Raw genomic sequence first — 20,717 nt, forward strand, 5'->3', positions numbered from 1 at the left:
TCCTCCCCACCCTCCCCTTCCTGAGAGGGGCTCACCTCCCTGCTGAGACGGTGCCCGTCAGGAGCCTGGCACTGAGGGACAGCAAGTGGCAGCCGTGCTAACTTATTGGTGGTGACAGTCTCCTCCCAGTGTCCGGGGTGATGGGAACCTGGCATCAGAAGACCTGGATTCGTGTGGCTGTGGTGTCACCTCTCTGGGCCTCAGTTTCCCCATCTGTAAACAGGGTCTGCCCTGCGAGGTGTGATGTTGCTGTCCACCCCGCCCACCCCGCCCTGGGAGCCACAGAGCTGCCGTTCAGCCTTTATTGACAGACAAGTTATCCAATACTACGCTTACATAGTCCCCGCGTCACCTGAACTCGGGGCTTCATTAACAACAGCTCAAACTTCGTAACGTGTGGGGGCGTGTCCCACAAAGCAGCCGGCAGAGCCGGGCAGACGGGCAGCACGGGGCTGTGTCTGAGGATTTAGAGATGGCTCTTCAAGACAGGGCTGAACCCCCAGCCTCCCCGGGGGCTGGCTGACCTGCTGGTTCATTGGAAAATTCTGGCTTGCGGATTGGGGAACTCCCCCCCACCCCCAAAACATCTAGTTGCTCAAGCCACTAGCTGGGAGATCCCTTTCTCCACGCCATGCACCTGGCTCCCCTCCGCCCCGGCTGTCTACAGAGCCCGCCACTGGGCAGGTCAGTAATTGGCAACAAGAGGGAAAAACCACATTAAAATGGCCACAGGGCAATGGAATGGACAAGTGCCAATGAATACTCAGCATCGCAGCTTCGTGCCCCCTCACTGCGTGGGTCGCGCTTTCCAGCGTTCAGTTTGCTTCCTTCCCATTAGGGCGCCTTAAATTCCAGACACAAAGCCCCTCCACCCCCCCTCCCACTCCTCTCTTTCAAACCGATTTGCCCTTAGGAAGCCCTGGTGACCCAAAAGTGTGGCGCCCCCCCCCCCTTCGTCCACGCGGGGAAGATCGGAATCATGACGGACAGTTCGGAAACTATCTGGTCTCTACATTTTCAAAACTGGATGCTTCACAGATCAAAAGTGCTTGTTCCTTCTACAGAGCAGCCCGGCCGCAAGGGGACGAAGAGCCCGTTGGCGACGGGGTTCGCGGAGAGCTTTCAGGGGTCCTCAAACTTTTTAAACAGGGGCCAGTTCACTGTCCCTCAGACCGTTGGAGGGCCGGACTATAGTTTAAAAAAAACTATGAACAAATTCCTATGCACACTGCACATATCTTATTTTGAAGTAAAAAAACAAAACGGGAACAAATACAATATTTGTATTTGCATGTGGCCCGCGGGCCGTAGTTTGAGGACCCCTGGTAGGTGTTAGGGTTGCCGGGATGCAGACAGGGACCCGGAATCTCATTCCGGTGCTGTGGGCTGGATTTGAAGAGGTGGCTTGATTGGGCTCCAATAAATATAAATAAATGTACGCGGGGTCACGGTGCCTGGCGTGGCCGGGGAATCTGCTCTATGGACTTCTGGGAGACTACAGGAGGAGTGGGCCTGGAGGCCGGCGGCGGGGGGGGTGTTGGAGGGGGGTGCGGGCACCCATTTCCGAGTTCAGCCTCTTGCAGTCCAAGAGAAGTCAGATTGCCACCCTGGGCCTCAGGGCCTGTCCACTCGAGGCTGCGGCAGATGTTTCATCCGAGGAGAATAAATTAAAGGGCCTTCCTTCCCACCAGGGTGTTTCCGGGGTGCAGCGAGGTGACCCCAATGGGCTGCAGGTCATGGACGGGGCCCAGCGGGAGGCCGGCTGGAGGCCTCGCATCTCCGGTCCCAGGAGCATCGGGGAGGGAGAAGATCAGGATGCTTGTCCACTCTCCTCTGTCCTCCTGACCTGGGAGGCCCCACAGGCTTCCTGTGGAGGTGTGTGGGGGGCCGGGGGGGCCAGCAGCCCCCCAGAGGCTCAGCCCCCTGTGGGAGCGGGAGGAGCACAGGCCCAGGTTTGGGGTGGGCGAGGCCATCAGCTCACAGCAGGGCTATGGGCTTGTTGCCAGGGGCGCCCAGGTACTGAGAGGAGGCGGCGGCAGCCGACGCGGCCACACTGTCCGGGGCCGAGTATGCCGTGTACAGACCCGTCACCTGCAAGTCCGGGAAGGACTGCTCGCTGCTGCCAGAGACTGGGGTCAGGCCCGAGGCCCCCGGCTCGCAGCCGAGGGGGGAGTCTCCGAAGGCCCCCAGCGTGTCCAGGCTGAAGCCCTCGTCCTTTATCTCCTCCCAGAGGTTCCCTTCCAAAGACAAAGGCGTTCAGTGAGCTGGCTCATGTCAGACCGGAGTTCCAATCCCCTCTTAGAGAGGGGCCGGGACCACGTGTGGGATTTAAACACATGCCGTGTTGTCGGAGAAACACCTGGAGGGGCCGGAGTCCCAGCCCCAGCCCTCACCTCCCCACGGGGCACCCCTGGGAACGTCACTTCCTCCTAGAGCAGTGGTCCTCAACCTTCTGGCCCTTTAAATACAGTTCCTCATGTTGTGACCCAACCATAAAATTATTTTCGTTGCTACTTCATAACTGTAATGTTGCTACTGTTATGAATCGTAATGTAAGTATCTGATATGCAGGATGGTCTTAGGCGACCCCTGTGAAAGGGTCGTTCGACTGCCAAAGGGGTCGCGACCCACAGGTTGAAAACCGCTGTTCTAGAGCCTCAGCTCCCCCGGATGAAATGGAGGCATCTGAGAACCCACCCCCTAAACCAGGGAGGCGTGGAAGCACTCGGCCCTCGTTCAGGGGTACCATCCTGGTCAAAGCCGGAGGACAAAACAGTGACTCCCTTCATCAGTTTAACACAAGAATGTGGGGAGAAGCAGGGAGGCTCCGACACCCCCGTTTCCCAGCTACAACTAACGCACTAGCTTGCTGGCTGACTATGCTGCTTGCCTGTCCATTTTCCTCGATAGACATGCCTGGAGGGCAGAGGCTATGGGCTAGCACATAGTAGGTACACCTGTGTTAGTGAGTGGATGGATCATGAGCCTTCACTGAAACCTGACCTTCTCTTGTTCGTTCGTTCATTCATTCATTCATTCACTCACTCATTCATTCCTGTGCATGAGGATGGCCGTGTGCCAGGCAGCGGGGTCAGCGTGACTGGCCTGAGGTTGGCACATGCAGGCTGCAGCAGCTACTGATGGGACGTTTGGGGTTGAAATCCTGGCTCTGCCACTGACTAGCCAGGTGACCCTGGGCCTTCTCTTTGCCTCAGTGTCCTCGCTGGCTGAATGGGTTGTGAAGAGGCCTCCCAGGCCTGCTTGTTGTGGGGTGAGGTGGGAGGCTGCCTGTGAAAAGCTGGGCCAGGCCTGGTGTACAGTAAGCACCATGAATGTATAGCTTGGTGTAATGTGCTGTTCCCAGGTGGTTGGAAGTGTTGGCTGAAGGAATGAGCTGGGGGTGAATGCAGACAGCCCTCCTCTGTCTTCCTGCCCCGCCCCCCCTCCCACCTTCTCCCCTGCCCCTCTTCCCATCACCCATTCCTCCAGCCTCACCCTGCAGAGCAAAGTCCATGATGCTGGGGTCCAGGGCATCCACCTCGGGGTTCATGTCGGTGCTGATGTTGATGAAGTCCACGGGAGCCCTGCCCACGGCCGGGTGGGGCAGGGGGCTGGGGCTGAGGTCCGGCAGGGCGTGCAGGGGTGGGGTCTGGGCCGGGGCAGGCGAGTCTGGGGCCAGGTGTGCCTGGGGCTGGACCTGGTGGTGCAGGGGGACCGACTGCAGGGACAGGGTCATCAGCGGCTGGGGCGGGAGCTGGGAGACGGCCAGGCAGCCGTGGGCCATGGCCACCGTGGTGGCGTGGGTCAGCACAGGTGCCTCGGGCTCCCCGGGTTTGCCAGGGCGGCGGCAGCTCTCTGGCCGGTCCGAGATCAGCTTGTCCAGCTCCTCTGCAGGCAAGGGGGAGAGGTCACTTGGCAGCCCGGATCCCCGCACGAGGGCCCGGGCGACCTGAGCAAGCCTGTCGGACTCGGTGAACCTCAGGCCCTGCACAGGGTCATTGTGGGAATGTGATGAAACCCACGCTGGTCAGGAACGAGAGGCGGCTCGGACCATGACAGTGGCTCCCCTCATGGGACAGAGCCTTAGAGGGTGGCCCCGAGCTCTTGGGCTTCACTTGAACCTCATCACGGCCCTGCAAGAGGGAGGCGAGGCAGGGCTCCCAAGGCCCGTGAGGCTGGGACGGAATGAGCACGGAAGGGGTCCTAGCCACTCCCTGCTCCTAAGAGACAGTAGGAGATGTTACTGCGGCCTGGCCGGGGGGGCTCAGTTCGTTGGAGCATGTCCTGTGCAGGGTCCATTCCCGGTCAGGGTGCACACCTAGACTGTAGGTTCGATCCCCAGCTGGGAAATACAGAAAAGCAGAGAATCTATTAATTATCAGTGTTCTCTCTATTCATGGTAAAGATTTTGGTATGTTTCTTCCGGTCTTTCTCTCTCTCTCTTTATATTTAGACTAGAGGCCCAATCCGTGCACCGGTGGGGCCCCTCGGCCTGGCCTGCGGGGGTTCAGGCCGAAATCGGTTCTCTAACATCCCCCGAAGGGTCCCGGATTACGAGAGGGCGGTTCTCGGGTGATGCACCCCGGAATCAGGCTCCTTCCTCTCTGGTTCTGGGTGTGTCACCCGAGAACCCCAGCTGCCAAGTCACCTCAGCTCAGCAGCTCCTGCGTTGAGCGTCTGCCCCCTGGTGGTCAGTGTGCGGCATAACGACCAGCCGGACGGTCAGACGTTTGCTTAGGCTTTTATATAGATAGCTATCCATGTATAGATGTGTGTGTGTGTGTGTGTGTGCACATACATTCAACTATCTAGGGAAATGAGTGTGGATATATGCCTATGCGAGTGTTGATAGATGCGCATACATACAAATCTTCGGTTTCTGCAGCATTAATTGGCAGAGGCAGAATAACCGGACCCATAAATGGGTACAGTGTGCAGGGTTTGGACCTATTACCTTGCCCTGGAAAAGTCGAACAACTTATGCTCCTACCCATGGCACATGCAGGCGCCTGTTTCTGCACCTCCCGGCCCACTCTGGGCGCTACTACTTTTTAGACCCGTGCCAGCATTTCTGTGTGAGGACTAGGGATTGCTTCGTGTGGCTTCCACAGCTGGTCACGTGTCTGCCCAGGCCCCTCAGCCGGCGGCCCCTGGGGAGGGTGGGGAAGGGAGGGTATGAAGTCACAGGAGGGAAGGAGGGCGGGGCGGGGCGGGGCGGTGATGTGTGTGTGTGTGTGTGTGTGCGTGTATGGGGGTGTCGGGCGGGTCTGGGCCTCACCCGGATTGGCCATGCTCCGGTGGATGGCAGCCAGGTCCTTCCTCTTCCACTTGTGCATCTCCTCCTCCATCTTGTCGATGCGGGCCAGGTTGAGGGCCCACAGGCAGCCCTTGCGCGAGGACCCGCCTGTCTTGTTCTCCACCTTCTCGAAGCACTTGTTCAGGGACAGGTTGTGTCGCACCGAGTTCTTCCAGCCGTCGGGCGCCGTCTGTGGGGAGACGTGGGCAGCAGGAGCCCCCTCCAGACACCCCCCCTGCAAACCCTCCTTCCAGGGGGGGTCTCAGGCTCGGGCCTCACGGGCTTACAGGACAGGGCCCAACACTCAACCTCGAGTTGGGAAGACGAGAGAGAGCGGTGGGGACTGTGGCAAACTGGAGGGCCGATGCCCTGATTAAAGGGGCAGCGACAGCTCAGCTCCATCGTGGTTCCTACCTGAGAACAGGGCCCAGGGCTGCTGGGTTTTCCACTTTCTCGCCCACTCAGGGGGCAAGCAAGCGAGAGGATGCTAATGCATGGATAACCGGTCAAGTGTATTCACTGCCAGCCAGTTGTAAATGCTCTTAGTTTATTGTTCGGTAACCGGATACTGTAATGCACCTCATATGGTACCCTATTCTCTCTCTCTGCCCTTCCCTCCCTCCCTCCCTCCCCGCTCCACCCTTCCCGCCACGATTTTACAATATTTCTGCTAAGCACACTGTCCAGGCTGGGGACCCCACAGCTTGGCACCTTCTGAGCTTCTCCTTTGATGCCAACAGGGACAACATTACTAATGACAAAACCACGTGCTGGGAGCTGCCAGGACCTTGACATGCAGAATCCTCGCTACCTTGCCAGCCGGGGACGACTCTCCCCATCTCGCAGGCGAGGACACCGAGGCTCAGAGAGGCAAAGGCTCTCGCCGGGGGTGTGTCCTGCATCCTTCTATTTTATACGGAGCCTGTGCTGAGTAACTAGGTTGCCCCCTCTGCCCTTTGCCCCCGGGATGCCGCAGAGCCCAGCTCAAATACCCCCTTCTCTTTCTGGATTTTTCTGCCCGTGCCTGTGGGAGTGCACATGTGCAAGCATCCTCACTGCCAGGTCTCAGGCATAACTGGGAGCCCGGGAGGGTGGCTCGGTTCGGCCTGGGGCCGTTTCTGGGTCTGACAGGGCTCGGGAGAGGTCAGAGCAGCTCTGGCACCGCCCCCCTCTCCCCCGTGCGGCGCCTCACCTTGAAGTAGGGGAAGTGCTCCTTCATGAAGCTGTAGATCTCGCTCACAGGCAGGCTGCCCGTCTTGCTGTTCTTTAGGGCCATGGCGATCAGACAGCTGAAGGCGAAGGTGGGCAGGCCAGGCATGAAGGCGTCTCGGGCCGACGGCCCAAGGTCCCCTCCTCCGGGAAGCCTGCCCTGCTTGACCCACAGGTACCAGCCCCGACACTCATGGTGCTAACGGTAGATACCTCTTCATGGCCCTACATCTTCCCCTCCCCCTGCCCTTTTTTCCTTGACCCTGAGCTCAGCCATTGATGGCGATTTGAGAAACCCCATCTTTTCCTCTGTTTATCCCTTCCCCATAATAATGTCTGTGGGCCTTCAGACGCTAACGAGGCTGTTTACCTTGTGAGGCACACACACTATTATTTTGATGACTTTAGACATCAGGGGGAACTGAGGTTCAGAGAGGCCAAGCCACTTCCCCAAGGCCACACAGCTTGCGAGTGACAGAGTGTTGCCCTGGGCCCAATTCTGGAGTGGATTCTCCACCCTGGGGGTCGGCTAACCATATGGTGGCCCTTCCTGACAGCATATCACACCTGGGGGCTCCCAGTCCCCACATCCTCCCCCTTGGAAAGTCTGGGCCACCACACCTAGCTGTCTGAGGTGCCCTACAGGCATCCTTCACCCCGCGAGCCCCCCTCACCGCGGCCCACCCGGGACCTCACCTGTAGGAGTAGATGGGCTTGGGGTAGTGTTTGGGGTGCAGCTCTTGAGATGAATGCACAGCCATGCGGGGCTGGGAGTAGGGAGGTCGTGCCCCAAACGGGGAGCCATACAGGCCCACAGGAGGGCACTTCCCACAGGCAGGGACAGGGTACAGGCAGCAGAGAGAGAGACGGTGAGACAGGGCATAAGTCACTCAGGGTAATCCCCCCGCCCCGCCCCGGGCTAGAAAAGCGAGATGAGGTGTGGGGTGGACAGCCCCCCGGAGACAGTCTGGTCTGCACCCACAGCAGGGCTTTAGGGAGAACTGAAGGAAGGAGCCTTTGGCATGGACTCGGTGGGGAATGTTACCCCCATGTTCCGGGGGAGTACACCGAGGCTCAGAGGGGTCCCTGGCCAGTCGAAGTCAGGGGTGTCTGCCTCCGAGTCCAGGGCCCCTCCGAGCCCCTGGTACCTGCTGGGTGCCTCGGGGGAGCGGAAACGGTGGCTGGGAAGCCGGAGAGTACATCTGCGGTGGGTCCTGCAGGCTGGAGGGGGGCTGCCCCCCCACAGGGAACTGGGTCATCTGCAGGGGCAGGGAGAGGAAGAGACAGAGGGTCAGAGGGACTGAACAGACCCCAAGCCTGCAGGATCCCCCCTCGCTCCCCAGCCCATGCAGCCGCACTTACGCTGGCTCTGTGGCTGGCCATGGGGCCCAGGCCCAGCACGCCCGGGGGGGCCATGCCTGCCGGGCCATGGAGCAGGGGCCCTGGGGTGGCTCCTGCATGGAGGTCAGCCACCCCAGCCAGGGAACCTGCAGGAGGGAAACAGAGAGACGTCACGCAGCTGGAGGCACTGTGGCCTTGGCAGGGACAGCCCAGTCCCTGGGCACCTCCCTCAAGACCACGTGGTAGGGTGGAACCCAGGCCACGTGACCTGAAGCCCTGACTCTTCACCATACCACCCCTCTGGGGCCAGGCACGTAGTAGGTGCTGGCAAAACACTTCCCTGGGGGGTGGTGATGAAGAATGGGTTGGGGATAATCTTGGGCCAGCCTCCATTTCCCCATCTGTACCACGTGGCTACCACCCATGAAGTGGACAAGTTGTTCAATGAAAGAAATACTCCTGGACGCTCGTTTTTCAGCCACTAATGCTTCCAGTGCACGGCGATGCTGCTTTTGCTGATCGCTTTTGCTCAGCACTTTCTGTGTCTCTCTAGGCATTTGATTCACTTGCGGTCACTGCCACCAGCTGCCATTGACTGAGCACCTGCTGTGTGCCAGGCCCTGCGCTCAGCACCTTCCATGCATTCTCTCTTCACCTCTAGGTCAGGGGCAGTAGACTGCTATGAGGGGTCAGAGAGCCAATATTTTAGACTTGGCCAGCCAGGTGGTTTCTGTCTTTTATTTTTTTATTTTTTTTACAACCCTTGAAAGATGTGAAATCCACTTGTACACAAAGGCTGTACTAAAACAGGCCCGCGGGCCCTCGTTTGCCAGCTGCTCTAGATGGCAGGGGCGGGGCTGTCTGTTCTCCGTGGAACCCTCAGCTCGCAGGGGGCCTGGCACATAGCGGGGAGCCAATGAGTCAATCACATGCCTCTGGGGACGACAGAATTAGGCACATGTCACAGATGTGGAGACAGAGGCCCCAAGCGCGACCCGGCCATGGCCACCCCATCGGTGGGTGGCATTCCTAGGTGTCGCCCCTCCCCTGTCCCCTCCTCACGCCGCCCCACCTTGTTCCTGGGCCTACCTGGGTGAGCGTGTGGTGCACTGTGGCCACCCAGGTCCACGCGGCCACTTGCCATCTGCTGCAGCCGGGGCACGTCCACGGCCGTGAGCCATGACAGTGACTGCAGGTCCCCGGGAAGGTCCTCGTCGCCTGTGGTGGCCAGGAGCCTGCAGGGAGGGCAGGCGCTCGGGAGGGGCGGGAGCTCAGGCCAGCTCCAGGGGCTCCCCTACCTCTGGAGTCTCCTCCTTAGCCCCTGACCTCCCCGAGCCTCCCCCACCCTTCAATCTCCCCATCCTGGTCCCAGGACCCTCCCTTTGGCAGCCAGGTTACCCAGCCTCAGATCATTCCTGCATTCACTCTTCTAACACGTTCCTTAGCCCCGGCCCCAAGATGATGAGCACTAATGTTTGTTGAACACTTACTATATGCCAAGCACCATATCAAGTCCTTTCGAGGAATTAGGCCATTGAAACATTCCCGGTTAATCCATAAGGCAGGTAGTACTATTGTACCCATTTTACAGATGGGGAAACTGAGGTAATGGCATCTGCGCTCAAAAAGCATAGTCCCACTGGAACCAGGTCACAATTTGATTCCCAGACAGGGCACATGCCCAGGTCGTGGGCTCTGTCCCCAATAGGGGGCACGCAGGAGGCCGCTGATCAATAATTCTCTCTCATCATTGATGTTTCTCTCCCTCTCCCTTCCTCTCTGAAATCAATAAAAATAAATGAAAAACAAAAAAGCATAGGCCCATTCAATCCCCAGAGCAACCCTGACAGGTAGGATATGCTCATATCCCCCTTTTACAGATGGGGAAACTGAGGCCCAGGGCACCGAGTCCACTGGAGGCTCCACTTAGGACCCATGCGCCCCAGGCAAAGAACAGATTCATGAGCCCAAACAGCACCTTCCATGGAAGGAGAAAGGCTGCCCAGCGAGGATGCCAGGCAGGTGCCTGATCTGTGAGAGCACTGGGCCCGCAGCAGCACCTCGTCCAGGCCAGGATCCCACCCCCTGCCCACCACACCTGCCCCCCTGAGCCAGGGGCTGTCTGGTTTGTTGCCGTGAGCCCCGGGTGCGAATTCCAAGCTCCAAGAGTCACACAGAGAGCTGGAGAGGGAGAGAGAAAGCGGGAAGAAGTGCCACCTCTGCTTCTCTCGGGCACGTGACCGGGACCCACAGACGGGCACCGGCCTCCGCCCCCTGCCATCTGCGGGCCCCCCGGTCGGGTATTCTCGCCCTCCTCTCTCTTCCTGTCTCTCGCTTCCCCCTTCTTCCCATGTCTCCTGCGCTCTCCTTCCCTGTGTTTTAGGGCCACAATTAGCGTTGCCATGGCCACTGCTGCTCAGTTGTCACAGGGCCTGGGCCCACCGACCTGGCATCAGGTGACGCCCAGCTGCCCGGCGATTGGCTGCCTCGCAGGAAAACACGGCCTGGAAATGATTTGAAAACTCGGCCGGGCCCGTGTCGGGGCAGCAGTTGGCCCGGCTGCCGTCTGCCCCCCACGGCCCATTGTGTGACAAACGACTGTTGCCCCTGTGGCACGTGGCCCCATTGTCCTGGGGCCTCAATGCCATTGTTTCTGCAGCCCCCCCTCCCCCCAGCTGCCGCCCCTTGGGCCACTTGTAACTCGTCCGGCGAGTGACAGCCACGGCCCGGGCCTGGGTGATGCCATCTGTCCCCTCGGCCCGTGGAGACCCCGGAGTGAGGCTGAGGGAGAGAGCCGGGCGTGCCACCCGCTGTCAGGAATGCCTGGCTGGCTCCCGCCCACCCCTGCTCACCCCACGGCCGGCCCGCCCACCGCCCAGCTTCTGGTGGTGGGAGCCCCACTCCCGCTCAGCAACCTGCTGTAGCTCCCACCGCCCTCACCGCTCCGCCTGGTGCTGGGGCCACAGGGAGGAGTGGAAGGGAGTCCTTGCTGGCAGGTTTCTCAAGGTGGGGGCCCCATTGGAGCCCCCAGATAGTGGGGGGGTGGCTTGTAAACAAACCAGCTTCCTGGGTCAAACCTCTGGTGGTGGGTGCATCTCGCAGGCAGTATCTATGGTGGTTAAGGGCTTGGGCTCTGGGTTCTAATCCTGGTCTCCACTTACCTGTGGGCCACTGACTCAACCTCTCTGAGCCTCAGTTTTTCATCTGTGAAATGGGGATAAAAACAGTTCCTGTCTCATAGGGTGCTGTGAGGGTTAAATGTTACTGCGTGTAGAGCACTTGGAACAGTGTCTGACTTAGCTGTCATTCATATTAATATCATTAATGTTCATGATCAACTTAGGGTCTCAAGGGAGTGGAGGACTTCTAAGGTTTGGGCTCTGGGGGTCACATACACCTGCTCCTGGGGTTGCTCCCACTAGGGCTTTCGTTTGTTGAGCACTTGTGTATGCCAGAGCCTGGGCTACATTCTCCCTCCATTTCACAGATAGGAAAACTGAGGCCTGAGCAGTCCCATCAATGCTCTGAGCACCTTTAGTGTCCCCCCACCTGAGCCCCAGGGAGCACCCTGGTTAACCACAAACCCCCACCTTCTCCCGAGCCCCGCTAATGTCCCCAGGAGGGCAGGGGCTGCACCCCCAGACCTTGGGGCCACCCCAGCTCTGGCAGGGAGGAGGCCAGGACAGGGGCAGAGCCCCCTGCTGGGTGCAGGTGGCCCCAGGAGTTCCTGATGCTGAAGCAGGAACCACACACCCCCTGAGGGAGGAGCTGGACCCCTAGTGTCCAATTCAGGGCTGGGCACACAGTGCTCAGTAAGTCCTCATGGCTGGACAAATGAGCACACAGACCCAGGTTTCCCAGATGCCCCGCCCCCATCCTCCCCCGTGGACACAGCTTGGGGTGGCGAGCCCCTGGCGTGTGGCCAGCCCTGAGCTAAAGTGGGTTACGTGTTTGGTCTCATGTCAAATTCACAAGAGTCTGATCAGACAGGTATTGTTATCATTACTGCCTTCCCATTTGCCAGATGGGGACACTGAGGCCAGGGAGGAAACGGGCTTGTCTGGGATACCCCAGCCGGAGACTGGGTTCATTATAGCCCACTGTCCTTTCCCCTGCCCTGCAGGAGTGGTTGAAGAACGTGCTCTGTGCGTTCTAGAAAATTCTCACACTGTGCCAGCCAATAGGGAACCACTAGCTGCCTGTGTCTATTTACAGTTAAATCCATTAACATTAAAATCACAGGCTCAGCGTCTCCATCACACCAGCCACATCCCACGTGCTTGGTGGCTGCCACAGTGGACGGTGCAGAAAGTCCTACCAGGAGGCAATGGTCTAGAACCGTGGTCGGCAAACTCATTAGTCAACAGAGCCAAATATCAACAGTACAACGACTGAAATTTCTTTTGAGAGCCAAATGTTTTAAACTTAAATTATATAGGTAGGTACACTGTTATTAAATAGGGTACTCCTAAGGCTTAGGAAGAGCCACACTCAAGGGGCAGTTTGCCGACCACGGGTCTAGCACATTCCTTTTGGCCTTAATGCAAAAAATCTGTGGTGTTTCTATATCTCCTGATCACAAGCACAAATCTGAGTTAGGTTTGGAAATTTCAGGAGCTGACTTCATGGGATTCTGAGTTTTAGTATGTTTCCTTATAAAAGATTCCCCCAGCAAAAAGGGAGAAAAAAGGCAGATATCTGCAACACTGTCAACAACAAAATAAAAAAACGAGTACCCCAGCTCACCCCCTGCAGCAAGGAGATGACAGGGCAGGGCTCTGTAAACCTGGGAGCTGGGTACGGAGGCCACACACCAAGTAGTGAGCTCCCTGTCCCAGGGGCATGCAAGCAGGAGCCGAGGGCCTCTGTTGGGTGAAAGGTGAGCTCACACAGCCTCCAAAGATGCTGTAATTCATGGCAGTCGTGTGCAGGTAACCCCCTCATTGCATTCCCAAAGCGTTACCATCCTGGCACGCTCCTGTCCCTCTGAGGCCTCAGTTTCCCCATCTGAAAAGCGGGGGTGGCAGAGGAGACGTTTCCTCCGCACAGCACTGGCGCTGGGGCTCCAGGAAGGCAGAGTAGCACAGTGGTTAGAAGCAGGCATGACCCCAAGGCTGGTGGGCCCCACCTGCACGCTTCCTGGCTGTGTGAGCAGAGGCAGGTAACACCTTCCCTGGGCCTCGGTCTCCCCGTGTATAAAGTGGGAATAAAATGGCACCTACACTACACGGGCTGCGGACAATATGGGAACAGTTCACTAAGCATTGGCTGAAAAAGCAGCGGACACGCCTAGTTCAGGGTTTCAGGAGTGACCCCTGACAATGCGCCTTCCTCAAACCCGGGGGGGGGGGGCCTGTCACAGACAGGGCTCCCCATCAGTGAGCGGCCAGCTTTGGGGGCAAAAAAAAATACAAATACCTGTCCGGCACTTCAGAGTCACCTCCTGATTCAGGAGGCTGCCCACAGCTCCCCACTGCACGCTGGGGGGCACTTCTTTCTTTTCAAAGCTCAGCCAAATCCATCTTTTCCTTATGAAAACACACACACACACACCCCTAGGGGGCATGATCACCCCTTTCACAGATAGGAAAGGTGAGGCCGAGCAGGTCAATGTGCTTCAGCTGCCTCCTGGCAGCAGCCCCAGGTTCCTCCCCAGCACCTCCCACCTGCCCTCCCCAGGCCTCAGTTTCCCCATCCGGAACACAAGGGGTTGGTTGAGTCCCTTCCATCTCTGCGGGGCTGCCACTGGGACCCACAGCCTGCAGGGCACCCGGGAAATGGGGGGATGCTGAGGGGTGGGAAAGGGGGGCAGAGCCTGGTTAGGAGCGAGGTGGCACCCTGGGAAAACCAACACCAGAATAACATGTCATCAGGGTCGTGGCGCAGCCAGCATTTCCCGAGGGCTCCTACGTGCTGTCAGCTCATTGTTCCGTGAGCCCTGGTGGGTTTGCTCAGAGGGCTCTGGCTCCTCACAAGGCCCAGGCCCTGCGTGAGCCCATCTCAGCCGGGGAGCCCAGGCCACGTCCCCCCTCATTGTTCTCTTTGTGACATTTGTGCCGTGGTTATGAGTGTGGGCTCTGGGGTCGGCCAGGCCGAGTTTGAATCCCGCCCAGCCAGTTAGTAGCTGTGAGCCTTGTCGGGCGTCATCTGCCTCTTTGAGCCTCGGTTTGTTCATCTGTTAAATGGGGTGCTGACACCTACACCCAGCTCACAGGGTGTTTGTTTTGAGGACTGGATGAGCCCATGCAGGCAGGTGCCCAGCTCATCAATGTGCCCTGCACGGCAGAGGTTCCGTTACGGCCAACGTCCTCTGAAGAGCACGGATTCAGCACAAAGTGGCCTCCGTGGGGATGGCCACTAGCAGACGGTCAAAGCATTTCACAAACATTTCCCGAACTTCTACTTGCCAGGCCCTGTTCCGGGAAGTAGACAAAACTCGTGTCCAAGGAGCTCACTTTCTAGTGGGCCTAGGGGAGAGGAGGGAGACCTACCCCGTGGCGTGCCCACCTTCCTGCCAGTCCTCTTAGCTCTGCACCTTCTTCATCTCCCGACGGCCTGTGGGGTGGCTACTGGTCATACCCATTTCACAGATGGGACGGCTGAGGCCCAGAGAGGGGAAGAGATGCCCCTCAGCCACACAGCACGTCAGCAAAGGGGCTGGGCTTTAAACCACTCGCCCTGGAGCCTCTTCCCTCAGCCTCTGCCAGCCTGGCTGAAGTAAATGGGGAAGAGCAAACCACCGTCATTCCATTTTTAGAAGAATCTGCTAGGTGCCTCCACGGTGGCAGAGCCATGGTCAGGGGACCCTGTGGTGGCCCTGGGGGACGTGAGACACCCCTGGCTGCCATCCTACACTGACGGGGGGGACCAACCTGACAACCTCAACCATGTCCTTAATCAGTCATGTTGCTGGAGGGATGGAAGATGAGCCAGGGGGGGAAGGGCACTAGAGGGGTGAGCCCAGGGAGACCTGGATTCCAGTCCTGGCTCCACTCCTAATGGGGGGTCCTTGGGCAGGCGACCCGATGCCTTTGAGCCTCCGTTTCCTCCTGTGCAGAACAGAGGTGATCACAGGGCCTGCCGCTTGGTTGGTTCCGAGCAGGTAAACCACGGGAAGAGTGCAGGACAGTGAGCGGCTCAAGAGCTAGAGATGCGCTTATGAAACACCCAGCGGCCAGAGTGGCCTTTCAAAAGGGACACCAGAACCTGTCACTGTCCTGAAAACTTGTCAGGGAGCAGAGTCCAGCTCCTTGCCATGATCTGGCCCTTGGCTCCCTCCTTCCTTTCTCTTCCTTCCCATCCCCTCTGCTCTGGCAAACCTGTTTATCTTTTAGTTCCTCCAACAGTCTGTTCTCTTTGCACATGCTGTTCCTTCTGCCTGAAATGCTGTTCCATGTACTCATTCCCGGCAGGCTCTTTCTCAGGCTTCTGATCTCAGCCTAAACGTCCCCTCCTCTGAGAGTCCCTTCCTGGCCACTCCCCGAACCCTAGTGGCCCTTTGTTTTGCATTTATACACGTTTTGAGCTTCACTCTACAAGGGTCAGGATGGGGAGCCCTCTGTTTTGTTCAGCTCCCCGAACAAGGCCTGGCAGCCTGTGGGCACTTATTACATACCTGCTGGAGTAGACAAGGAAGGCAGAGCCTCCATCCCAGCTCCAACGTATCTTGCATGCCGCGATCTCTCTCCATTTTCTGCCCACTTAGATACCACTGCCCCCAGGAAGCCCTCCCAGACCAGTCAACACCTGCCAATCTTTCATCCCCTAGAATGATCTGTGCCATTCGTGTCTACACGTGACACAGACTCCCACGATCACCCATTACTTTTACTCGGGCATCTCTTCTCATCTACATCCGCCTTGTAGACGCTAAGCTCCTGGAAGACAGGGATCACTTCGTCCTACACCCGAATATAGACTCAGAGATACCAGTCCAGGCTTTCATTCTCTCACAAATATTTGTCCACCGAGGCGAACTGGACCCCAGGACCATTGCCCTGTCTGTTCAGTGACATGCGATGGTGTTCTTGCAAAGGTGCCCGCACAGGGCCACACATATTTGTGGATGGAGTACAGTTCTGTGGGGATCTTTGCCTACAGAGCTGAAGTCAAGCCCACGGCGAACCGTTTATTTCCTATCTCGGGGTTCCTTAGAGTTGATATAGCAATTGAGCAGTAGAAGGAACATCTGCTGGGGGTACAAATCCCATGTCAACCCCTTTGTAGCTGTGGGACCTTGGGCAAGTCACTTCACCTCCCTGCACTTCAGTTTCCTCATCTGTAAAATGGGTTAGTAACGATGATTCCACGACAGAGGGCGGATAAACTGTAAGACAGTGGCCAGCATACAGGAGGCACTCAAACCGTGATTCTTCCTGCCTCCTCACTGCGTTCTCTCCTCGTGCCTTTCATGGTTACTGGGAGGGATCTGTCCAGAAAGTACTGTCACTAGGGGGTCAGACGACCACCCCAGCGGTGCAGAAGCATGCCAGGACCTCCCTGGGATGTCACCTCCACGCTGGTTACAAGAAGTCTCACCTGCCTCCTCCAGATGTGGTTAGTAAGAAACTGTTACCTCACCACAAACTGTTCTTGTTTCTAATTCAACCTTTACACGGAAAGGATTAAGCATTTCACAGGGGTGTTTATTTAGCCAACATATCTTTTGTAGCCGTTTCCAGGAAAAAGGAACTCAAAAGCAAGTGCAGAAATGCCCAAGGGGGAGGGAGCATAATGTGAAATGATTACATTAGGAATTAGGCAAGGGGCATCTTCCCTTTCTAGAACTTGGCTTGGGACGTGTGTGTGTGTGTGTGTGTGTACGCGCGCTGCATGCATGTTTCTGGGGGTGGGACTGCAGGACCCCGAAGGAGGGCTAGACCTCAGCGAGGCTGCCCTCTTCCTTGCCCACAGTGTAGGCTGAGGAGCTGTTCAGGCACCAGGAGAGTGAAGGACTGTAAGGATGCTGGGACGGTCCCGCCTCTGACAGGTGGAGCCCACACGCTCTGCAAGGAGGTTACAACCGATGGGGGTGGGGCTACACTGACAGGGGGTTAACCATCACCACACAGAGCTCTGTGGGAGGGCGGGCGGGGCGGGGGGAGGTTGGAGGAAAGGCAAGTGGTGTCCGCCCGTCTGGTCCATGGGACAGGATTTTGTCATCACGAGCATATAGCCTGGAAGTGTTATATCTCACACGATGTTCACCCAACCACCCATCCACCCAATGAGTATTTATTAAGTATCTATTGTGTGCCCCGTGCTGTGGTTCACAGGTGAGAAAACCATTGTCCAGCAAGGAGAAGGGGTTTTGCCCAAGGTCACCTAATTTCTGAGAGGAGGGTCTGGCATGGTCCTGGGAGAAGGTGAGGGCCTGAGGAGCCAGCAGCCAGCCTTCTCTCGTCTCTCTGGGCCTCAGTTTCCCAGTCTGTAAAAGGGGGTTGTTGGACTTGACCTCTAGAATAAATTCCAGAGGTCAAGGCAGGTGGTTAAAATCTGTGGTCCAGCCCCTTCCTGCGTGCATGCCTTTGGGGGAGCCACCTCCTTGTCTAGAAGCTGGGATAATGCCAGGACCTGTCTCACAGTTGTTGCCATAAAGATGAAATGGGATGGTGCACTTGCTAAGGAGCTTAGCAGGTGCCCGGCACACAGTAGGTGCTTAATAACGATTTCTTAGCGCTTCTAAGAGGCTTTGAGCCAGGGGGAAAGCAGCTAACCCACATTGAGCACAAGCCGTTTGCCGTTGCCCGGGAGGTCAGGGCTGCCCCAACCCCTGGCCCCTGGCCACAGGGTTGCAGGCAGGGAGATTGCTGCCAATTTGTTGTCTAGGCCGGGCCACTGACTCCCTGGGGACAGGGCGGCCGCCTCCAGCTGCTGCCCACTCCCCCCACCTCCCTGAACACAACCATTGAAAGTTAACGGCCAAACTGGGCCCCTAGGGATGAGGGGCAGACGGCTCTGTGGAGGGCTGCGTGGGGGCTGGAGCCAGGCTGGACCAGCAGCCCTGAGGGGTCCCTGGAGCCATTCTCCGAGGCCTGGGAGGCGGATGAGAAGCCCATAAACCTCTCCAGGGCCATTACGCAGGGGAAAGTGGGATTCGTGGGGTGGGGTGAGGGGGGAGTTGGTGTATGATCATGAAAACGTCCCCTCTGCCCCAGGCCTGGCTAAACAACTTCTCTAGATGGAGGCGCAGAACCGCCTAATAACCCGAGAATTGGGTTCTCTCATTGTTCCGCTGCACAGATGAAGAAACTGAGGAACAGAGAGGGCCAGTGACTTGTCCAGGGTCACACAGCTGGGAGGTGGTCGGACCACGTATTCTGTCCCAGCACCTGTGCTCTTCACCAATGGGGCATGGGGGGTGGCAGCCACCATACCCTGTGGAGGCCACAGCCTCAGGTGGCAAGTTCTCACTGTGCCCATAATGAGCGGCATCACCTTGTGAAGCCATTTAATCTGGTCGGGCCTTGGTTTCCTCATCTGCCAAATGGGCACAACAGTGCTACTCTGATGGGGTCGCTGGGCCCAGGTCAGGCAGGTAATAAGGGTTAAGAAACCACCAGTGATGATGATGATGATGATGGTGCTGCTGCTGCTGCTGTCATTCTGCCTCCTAGACATACTAGCTGTTTCACATGAGAAAACAACCCTGAATCCATGTGAATGACAAAAACCGTTTGTCCCAGGATCATTCCATGGGCAAGCAGCAGAGTCAGAAATTGTTATTTAATCTTTATAACAACTCCAGGTCGTGGGTGCTACCTCTATCCCTATATTATGGATGAGGAAACTGAGGCTCAGAGAGCTCCCCACAGCCAGAGAAGCTGGGATTCTAATGGACTGCAGAGCCCAAACTCGCAACCGTTACGCTGCCCCCACTCTGCCTGCCATTATTTAAACCCTTGGGCGCTGGCGGGAAACCCAGAGGCCTTTGGTTGTATGATCCTGGGAAGGGCCATTTCATGTCTCCGGCCTCAGTGTCCCCACCTGTACAATACGACTCATCAGAGCAGCGTCCCAGGCTGAGATGAGTGCTGGAAGGGAGGGGCTGGCATACAGCAGGTGCTCACCGGTTCCTGTGTGCCTGGCCCACACCTGGGGTCGCAGCTCCACACACAGCAGGCTCCCGGCAAATGTGTGTTTGAATTTGCTTCTCATCTGGGCCTCAGAAAGCAGCCTCCAGACCCACAGCCCTCAGGGAGCCGCCTCCCTCTAATTGAGGCGGGGGAGGGGGGTCTTCCCCACAAGGCACCGGAGGCGGATGGGGGACGTGAGGTGACAGCCTGCTCATCTCAGGCCGGCCCCTGTCCTGCTCCCACTCCATAATCTGGTGCTTGCCATGGGGGTGGGGCTGGGAACCATGTCAGGTCTCTCAGAGATCAAGGGAGAGAGGTTGTGGGGGGTGGAGGGGGCATTCCAGGTCCTTCCTTTTTTCTTCTAATCCCTCCCATTTGCTGTGTGACTCTGCACAAGCCCCTTCTCCTCTCTCAGCCTCAGTTTCCCCATCTGTAAAAGAAGGGGCTGGACTAGTTGACCCCCCCAAGGGCCTTTCTAGGCCTGAGGTTTGAAGAGAAAAAGGTGAAGCCTCCCACACATCCCGCCTCCACACCCACACTTGTATTTCCCTTCATCCTGTCTCAAGAAGTCCTGTATTTTGGCCTCAGTCTCCATCTCATTTATTCTTCAAACACATGAGACCTAGAAGGGACCTTAAGACCATCTAATTCAAGAGCATCATTTAACTGACCAGGAACGGAGGCCCAGAGAGGGCAAGGGACTTGTCCAAAGTCACACAGCCAGGAGTAGAACCCAGGAGTGCACCAAGGAGGATGGGAGCCAGACCCCGATTTGGGGGGCATTTCCTGGAGCCCTGTTAGGGCCACTGGAGGGGAAGCCATGGCTGCTTTTGTCATCTTAACATTCGCCAGGATGCCCAGTCTCTAAACCAGGAGAGGGCTTCTCTTGCAAAGGACAAAGGACCACAGGCATTTAGAGATCCCACCGCCCCGGGCCATGAGCTCAGCACCCTCAGAGAGACCAGCCTGGAAATCAGAACGTCCCAGCTCTCCTACAGAATCCCACAATGCAACGTAACAATCGTTTTCAGGAACCGTCAACAGCACGCACCCCTTTACACAATGACGAAACATAACGTTTGTTCTGGTGGAAGCCCTCACCTGTATTCCTGCGGAGAGCGGTGATGACTTGGCCCTGAGTGTCGAATAATTCCTGACATTATGGATGAGATGTCACTTTCTATCATCTCCTTGGAGAAAAGACAAGCAGAAGACAAAGCTGCCATGAGCAACGATGTGGACAGGGCAGAAACCACCACTTTCCCACAGCTCAGAGGGACGGAGTTCAACCAACCAACAGTATACTAGGAAAGAAAAGAAAGGAAAGAAAAGAGAAGAGAAGAGAAGAGAAAAGAAGAAAAAAGAAAGAAAGAAAGAAAGAAAGAAAGAAAGAAAGAAAGAAAGAAAGAAAGAAAGAAAAGAAAAGAACCAGGAAGAAAAAAAAAAGTACTAGAGAATTCCTAGGCGTCCCAGGTCACTTTCCCAGGGCAATTCCACAGGGTTTTAGAAGCGAAGGAAGAGAATGGAATGAAATTCCAGGTCCTTTCGAATGAATGGGGGAAGGGCAGAGGAAGACTCTAGAATCTAAATGTCAAGACTTGGGAAATGTGGGCTCGCACAATAGACATCAGAAAAACCTGATTCCTTTTCCCAGGCTGATATTTTCAACCGCACGCAGTTCTGATCACTTTGAAAATAAAAAGCAAGAAAGGACAGCTGGAGGTGTCCTGCCTGTTTCTCCGGGGCAGCCCAGTTCCCACTTGCAAAAGGAGGAATGCCCGCATGGCTCCCGCCCT

At 57.1% G+C, this 20,717-nt stretch overlaps 1 protein-coding gene across 1 annotated transcript; it reads right to left on the reverse strand.

The window, feature by feature from the left end:
- Positions 1-1,875: 1,875 nt before the first annotated feature.
- Positions 1,876-20,108, reverse strand: FOXN4 (forkhead box N4). The gene is made up of 9 exons (XM_036354324.1): positions 20,023-20,108; positions 8,936-9,081; positions 7,868-7,992; positions 7,654-7,764; positions 7,202-7,329; positions 6,489-6,585; positions 5,279-5,486; positions 3,496-3,888; positions 1,876-2,237 (listed from the first exon to the last, which is right to left on the reverse strand). Exons 1-9 carry the CDS (start codon positions 20,106-20,108, stop codon positions 1,978-1,980), a joined length of 1,554 nt encoding a protein of 517 aa, XP_036210217.1. The 3' UTR covers positions 1,876-1,977.
- Between the last annotated feature and the right edge of the window lie 609 nt (positions 20,109-20,717).

The sequence above is a fragment of the Myotis myotis genome, unplaced genomic scaffold, assembly GCF_014108235.1.
Source record: "Myotis myotis isolate mMyoMyo1 unplaced genomic scaffold, mMyoMyo1.p scaffold_m19_p_20, whole genome shotgun sequence".
Lineage (NCBI taxonomy): Eukaryota > Metazoa > Chordata > Mammalia > Chiroptera > Vespertilionidae > Myotis > Myotis myotis.

What these genes read in the sequence shown, in the direction of transcription:
- FOXN4 (XM_036354324.1), bottom strand. Translation starts at nt 20,108, where the DNA reads ATGATAGAAAGTGACATCTCATCCATAATGTCAGGAATTATTCGACAC. An exon ending in CGCTCTCCGCAGGAATACAG is followed by an intron (nt 9,082 to 20,022) that starts GTGAGGGCTTCC and finishes CCCTCCCTGCAG; the next exon opens with GCTCCTGGCCACCACAGGCG. An exon ending in AGCACTTCCCCTACTTCAAG is followed by an intron (nt 5,487 to 6,488) that starts GTGAGGCGCCGC and finishes GTCTCCCCACAG; the next exon opens with ACGGCGCCCGACGGCTGGAA.